General features: G+C 51.1%; 1 protein-coding gene across 1 annotated transcript in view; it reads right to left on the bottom strand.

Annotated features, from left to right (window-relative positions):
• Abcg1 (ATP binding cassette subfamily G member 1) overlaps positions 1–7,231 on the bottom strand; it is a 58,410-nt gene continuing 51,179 nt past the window's right edge. The window contains exons 12-15 of the mRNA XM_059281635.1: positions 5,867–5,967; positions 5,521–5,679; positions 3,798–3,916; positions 1–2,727 (exon numbers count right to left, since the gene is read on the bottom strand). Of these exons, the coding sequence (XP_059137618.1) occupies positions 2,499–2,727; positions 3,798–3,916; positions 5,521–5,679; positions 5,867–5,967 (608 nt within the window). The 3' untranslated portion in view covers positions 1–2,498. The remainder of the gene's footprint in view (positions 2,728–3,797; positions 3,917–5,520; positions 5,680–5,866; positions 5,968–7,231) is intronic.

Raw genomic sequence — 7,231 nt, 5'->3', positions numbered from 1 at the left:
CGGGAGAGGCTGGGGGAGGAGGCAGGATGGGATGGACAGCAGAGGGGGCTGGACAGAGGACAGCAGCCCCACCCATGCACCCAGCCTTTTCTGAACCTCAGCCCGGCAGGGCCCCGCAGGCCTCCCTCTCTGACGAGGTCCCTGCAAATGCTGTCTCTGGACTTCAGTTTTTACCTCTGCTAACATGAGGAGGTGGTATAGCCTTTAACCTGATGGAATCCTTCAACTGAAGGAACTCAACTGGGGATAAAAGGAAGGCCTGGGTCCTTAGAGTCACATGGAACCCAATTGCAAGGGAAGTCTGACTTAAACATCAGTGTCAGGAAGGGTGCACACTGCCGGATACCTCCTACCATGACGGAGACAAACGGACAGAGGAAGAAAAGGGAATGCTCTAGAAATCCAGACCGCATCTCTGGAATCCAGGCTATATGTGGTGGTAAGCAGAGCCACACTCCAGGGCACCTGCGGACACTGGATGAGGGACAAGAATGTAGCATCCCCTAGTATGGCTGTTAGCCTTCCTCAAGTCTGCAGAACAAGTGAGCAATGCTGTCCTGTGGGGTGACTTCTGACCCCTTGCCTGTTCTGGTCAGTATTCTTTAACAACTGCCCTCGTCACCCTGCCCGTCAGCAGCCTACCAGCTCTTGTATCATGAGCTCGGACTCCACCCAATGGAAGGACCCCATCACACCCTCATTTACTTAGGGATGGTGACAAGCTGTTCACAGTAGCGAGGAGAAACCTGGACAGGAAAGAACTCCTCCAGAGGGTGAGGCACTCTCCCAGATTTGAAACATGGCCCACTCTGCCTCTTTGATTGACAGCAGAACAGTCTCAATGGAGAAAGTCAGCTCCTGGCAGATCCTGCTGAGCATGACCCAGTACACTAACCCATACTCACCCAGTGTGAGTCTCAGATCTGACCACCCAACTCCCATTCCTTTTAATGCACACTTTCCCATCAGTCAGTAGGCATCCTCTCTGGATGCGATGTAATGCCTAACATCTTGAAATTAAATGAACACTTTTTTTTTCAATGAAGACTTTTTATAAAGGCGAATCGTGTCCCTGGTTAAAAGCTGAATCTAGAAGGCAATGCCATGTTTGTATAGAACAAGCAAACTGAAAATTACATTGTAATATGCATTTCAATTGTGTTCTCTATAAAAGATCTAGGAGTGAAAAAAATAAAAAGAATCTCTAAATATTTTCAAAGCACATCCATGCGTTAAGTAAAATTCGGACCCTTATCGTTCCCTACAAGTAAGATATGAAAGCTTCAAGGCCACGACCGAGGGATCTCAGGACCTGTCAGAACATGATCTAGTGCAGTTACTTACTGGTGTGGAAACCGGGGCTCACAGGGGTAAACGGACCTACCCATACAAATATACAGGCTTTCACAGGAGACTCCATCCCAGAGTGGCAGTGCTCCAGAAGCAAGCATCTGCGTTTTCCTAAAGGGGACATCCATGGCACCTCCCCTTCCTATTAGCCGGCCTGCCCCTCACCGATGCCCCACGGCCTCCCTCCCCCTCTTATTTCAAGGGACACACCCAATGTGTCCCCAGGCCGGCTTCCCAGGCTCAATGGAGGTAGTTAATGTGATTCATGAAGAAAGGGGAAAAATGTTCTTTAAAAACTGACAAAGTTAATCTACGTACTTCTTGGGCAAAATGAAAGTGGCCAGAAAACTAGGAAGAAATCATCTATGTTGCTTAAAATAGAAGCACATGAAAAAGGAAGGTCCGGGAAGGGCCTGCCAACATCTCCCTCAGCCCTGTTGGCATCCTTCTCAGTCCCTGCTGGCCCAGCGCAGCTGGTGTGGTGCTCTCCCTCGCCTGGAGCCCACGTCTGACCCTCTGTGGTTGTGTCTGTGAGTCCCACTCGGTGACTATATGGGACTCTTCTTTTTCTAAGCAAACACACCTTTCACACCCTGAATCAGTCCTCAAGAAGTACTGGAAAGATACAATCTCTCAAAATGAGTGAAATTTATCGACTTTGGCTCGGAAGGTGACTTCATCAGAAATAAACTTTAGCTCATCAGAGACGAATTTTAGAAAGATGAGACCATAAGAAATGACAGTCATCAAGCGGAGTCCCGCCATGTGTGGACTTTTCCCCACCAAGATATCCACCTCTCCGGGGGACCAACATGGCCAACACTCCTCATCCAGGAGGAGTCTGCTGAGGAAGCCTCTTGTCCCCAGCTGGATCGCAGGATGACACTCTGTGCCAGCTGTATTTTAAATCCTGCATGTAAAAAACTCCAACCGTCCTACATCTTCCTAGTTAAAGCTAGAAAAGGAAAAGAACAGTTCCAACCCGGCGGGCAGAGGTGCTGAACACTGGTCACCACCGACCTGCGACCTGCGTGGCCTCCAGGTTGGGTTGGGAGAGTCTGTGTCACCAGGAGCAGGCACACTGCTGCCTCCCAGCAGTGCCCTTGGGCACAATGTCTGCTTTGCCTCCTTGCTGGCCTGCGGGTGTTTTACCTCTCGGCCCGGATTTTGTATCTCAGGACAAAATAGGCAATGAGCCGCAGGGAGACGAAGAAAATGCCTAAGACGATGAAGTCCAGGTACAGTTTGGCATTCTCCACATCCAGCTCCCGCAGGATGGCCTCTGACTTCTGGAAGTGGCATGTCTCGGCAATGTCACAGTGCAGATCCTCCCGGTCCAAGCCATAGATGGAGAGGATGACTCCCTCGAAGCCATATCTAGGGAGAGGAGTGCCGGGTGTGAAGGGCATCCATTGCGGAACGTCACTCTGCTGGCTCTCCACCCTCAGGGGCCCCCTTCCCCGAACTGCTTCCTGACCTCACAGCCATCTTCCTAAGACAACTCTCTAGAACCCTCCTACCCTTGTTCCCAATCCTGTTTCTTCCAAGGCCACCAGGAAAAATGTAAAATGGAATGAACCGTGTTTTATCCATTCGGGCAATAATAAAAAAAAAAAAAAAAAAAAAAATTGGCTTCCTTCCAGTCCTGCACACCTTTTCACTTTTATGTCTAGCTATGGGTTGGATATCCTGGCAAGAACACCGGAGCATTTAAATCAAGCCCTTTTGGTCCAGTCTTGTCTTGCAGGACAAAAGCACCAATCTTCAGAAGAAAGGCGCTGGTCTCCGGTTTCCCAGGATTGGCAAGCGCGCGGGCAGCTGAAACTCTGTACAAGGGCTTTGTGTCTGTCTTGTTCTCCTGAACAATGTAGCGGGGGCCTAAGCTGACACTCCAGGAAAGCAGCACTTGTTCCCAGGGCGGACCTTTGTGATCAGGGAAATGGCTGCAGCTGGGGGTGGGGGTGAGGACACAGGCCCAAGTCCTAAGGATGGACACTGACCGCCCAGGGAATGGCCGGCCAGTGTGCAGGGCCACTCAGCAGAGGGATGGGATTTTGGTAGACCCTGGACCCAAGGAGCCAGAAAACACCAGCTGGAAGGCACTGGGATTTGTCAGCGAGGGCACAGTGCACCTTGTTGTGCTTTGTTTACGTTTTATAGTCAGGATCTCATTGTGGCATTTTTTTTTTTAACATAAAATATAGGCACACCCTTGGAAATGCCCAGAATGTGAGGGCATGCCAAAGCATCTTCAGAATAGGAGTCGATATGCACTTGTGTGTACTGGAAGGGTGAGGCACAAAACTAAGGAAAACACAAAGGCATATTCTTGGAGTCGGGATGCAGATTTAGTGGGCAGCCAAGTGGTGGTTGTTCTGAGTCCCTCCTCCAACACCACTCACTCGGTTCCGGGGGCTGCCCTTCCCACCACCACTGCCCACACGTACCTGACATAGGAGATATAGGACATCCACTGTAGGTAGGCTGGGATCGTGTCAAAGCTGACGAAGAATCCCGAGAAGAGCAGGACAGGGATGGCCGTCACAGGACCCACGAACGTTGCGACCTGGAAGCGAGACAGGGACATGAAGAGTACTCACTAGATGGGGCAGAGGATATCCCACCCAATCCCGTGACCCTGAGGACATCCCCTGTGGTTGGAGAGGAGGAATCTCAAAGGGCTAGAGTCTCACTGAGCTGGCCAAGACCAGGATGGTGGCCGAGAATGTCCTCTGGCAGGGCCAGAAGTCAATCTCCTGAAGAGGGGCCCTGAAACCCCAGGCGAGGAAGGGGACTGAAGAAAATGAACATTATTTCCTGAGGGCAGAGGCCAACACTTTCTGGGAATGGTCTCTGAGGGGCTGTAGTGAGAATTTATAGCCGTTGCTGATGCTGACAATTGGGTAGGGCCACCTCTCTGGGGGTTCCACCTAGAGGTAGAGATACTGTCACCAACCTACAGTGGCACCAAATGCCAGAGCCAGGTTTCAAGGACCCCATGGGACCCACTGGAAGGCCCCTCCTCTTGAGTCTTGCTGTCCCTGAGAGCTAAGAGCAGCACCTGGCAGGCTAGCAAGCAGCTGTTCCCACTGGCCAGACTCCGAGGGAAAGATTCTAGGGTGCAGGTGTGATGTGCATGTTGTGTGTGGTGTGCATGTTGTATGTACATGAGCTTAAAGGACATCCATCACCCAGTCAGATACACCCTCTGGGGTCCACAGCTCTTGGGGGAGAGGCAGAGAAGGGTCTGAGAAGGTGAGATGGGGGGGGGGGGTCAACACAGGGGATAAAGCCATCTATGAAAACAGTATGGTTCTGATGTCTGGGTGGCACTGACTGGGTACATGGGCTATACTGAGATAGGAGGTCTACATGGGGGTGACATGTTATTCTGTGGGCCTGATTTGGGACTGGTATGTCCCAGGCCCTTCTTCGGAGTGTTATCTTCTTGTAACAATGCCATGAGGCAGATACCATGGCTACTCCCACCTCTTAGTGAGGACCCTGGACCCTGGAGGCCAGGAAGCCATTGTTGAGGACACTGGAGATGAACTGGGAAGTATATGGCACCCAGGAGCCCTTGGAACATGGCTTGGAACCTCAAGAGCCTAAAGTGGCTTTGGCTTGTTAAGGACAGGGAGGCAACTGGAGTTGGAGATGAGACCAGGTTTCTAAGAGACAGAGAAGATATGAAGCTCAGGGTAGGTGAGGAGTAGGTACCCACCACTGGTGTGCCAAAGAGTGGTCCAGTGGACCTACAGGGGCCAGCAGAGAGGGATGGAGAGCTTGGCCTCTAAGACAGCTGTATAATGCCAACCAAGCAAGGCATCTCTGGTCCTTAGTCTTCCCTACCTGTAAAATGGGGTCCTGGGGTGTACTTGGTACTAGATATGCTGACACTCAGAAAGCACTGTAGGGTACTCATGTCTAGGCATGTGCAGGGTGTAGGCACGGCCACTCTGCAAGTCTCCTACTTCTCAGTAAGAATGCCATCCTGACCACTGGGGCAATGTCATTTTTTTCCCCTATGAGTACAGCTTTGTGAAAAGTTCTGGAAGTTCAAGACAGAATCGAGGGTATGGGGATCACTGAGCCTCAGAGGGGAGTGGTCTCCTTAGACCGAGGAGGCCGAGGGAAGCCCAGTGCTGTTCAGCACCTCCTTGGCTGTACCTGCAGAGATGTGGAGGCAGCTCCAATCAGCAGGCCTAAGGACTGGGCCACCAGGGAGGTCATGGTGCCAAGGGCAGCGAACAGCACGAAGCGTACGGCGTCTGACGGCTGTGATGTCATCCAGTACACGATGCTGCAGTAGGCCACGGGAAACATGATCTGAAAGGACAGAGCCGGTGTCCCTGGGGGCTCCACTTGTCCCGCCAGTGGACAGTGGCAGACCCCACAGATCCCACCAAATTCTGCTTTGCCTCTTGACAGAATACTAGTGGAAACCAGTCCCACCCAGCTCTGTGGGTGTGGAGAATTCCGGTCCCCTAGGGCCAGTCACTAGTGGCTCACATACCTGGAAGGGGACATCAGCCATGGTCTTGGCCAGGTAGTAGGCCTTCAGGCTGTACCAATAATTCAGGTGCTCTCGGAGGAAGACACTCATCTCGAGGGGAACTAGGAGATGAAGGGAGAAGAGAATGGTTGGATGAGCACAGCTAAAGAGTCAGATGTGAGGGATGGAGAGCTTGGCCTCTAAGACAGCTGTATAATGCCAACCAAGCAAGGCATCTCTGGTCCTTAGTCTTCCCTACCTGTAAAATGGGGTCCTGGGGTGTACTTGGTACTAGATATGCTGACACTCAGAAAGCACTGTAGGGTACTCATGTCTAGGCATGTGCAGGGTGTAGGCACGGCCACTCTGCAAGTCTCCTTGGGCCTTGGGCTGAGTCCTAGTGGTTCTGACCTATGTCACAATATGGGCCAACACTCCAGTACTCAGACTTTAAACAAAAGATGGAACCAGATTCATTGGTTTGGAAAAAGAAAATCACTAGCCATTTCTCTAATCTCAAGAGTTACGGGGTGGGCTGAATGAGAAATGTCCCACATAGGCTCATGTATGTGAACACTTGGTCCCCAGTTGGTGGCGCTGTTTGGGGAGGTTATGGAATTTTTAGGAGGCAGAGCCTTGCTGGAGGAAGTGCATCACTGGAGGGTGGGATTTAAGGATTTATAGCCTCAACCTACTTCCTGTTTTCGCTCCCTGCTTCATGTAGACAGACATGTGTCTGCAGGTATGCCGCGCCTTCCCTGCCATTACGGATGCTGGCTCTGGAGCTGTACACCCAAATCAAGGCTTTCTTCCTTCATTTGCTTTTGGTTGTGATATTTTATCACAGTGGCAAAAATGAAACTGATTCAAGTGGTCACATGAAGATCCAGAGTGGACCATGTCCCTGAGAACACCAAGTGTCCCCGTGGTGGCTAGCAGGATGGTTCTGACCAGCCCTATCCCTGCTGGGTTCATCAGATCTCTAACCCCTAGCTTTCTGCTTTTGTACCTAGCACCCAGAGTGGCCACAGCTGAATAGCTGAACTCCACTGGTCAGGTAGGGACAGCCAGCAAGCCCGATCTAAGGGTCTCTTGAGGAGCAAACTTTGGGGAATTTCTCTCCATTGCCTTCCACCATGACTAGCTGCCTTTCATTGAAATTTGATCATTTGTACTAAACACGTTATTTTCATGAGTATGTGTGAGTGTGAGTATATGCCATATGTGGGGAAGGACCCACAGAGACCAGAGGCATTGGATCCCCTGGAGATAAAGTTTATAGGTGGTTGTGAGTCATTCGACATAGGTGATAGGAATCAAGTCCTGGTCCTATGAAAGGGCAGGCAGCATGTGTTCCTAACCACTCAGCCATCTCCCCAACTCATT

This window comes from Peromyscus eremicus, chromosome 16_21, assembly GCF_949786415.1.
Source record: "Peromyscus eremicus chromosome 16_21, PerEre_H2_v1, whole genome shotgun sequence".
Taxonomy (NCBI): domain Eukaryota; kingdom Metazoa; phylum Chordata; class Mammalia; order Rodentia; family Cricetidae; genus Peromyscus; species Peromyscus eremicus.
The sequence above is the reverse complement of the archived record's forward strand: the minus strand, read 5'-3'. Positions and strand labels throughout refer to the sequence as shown.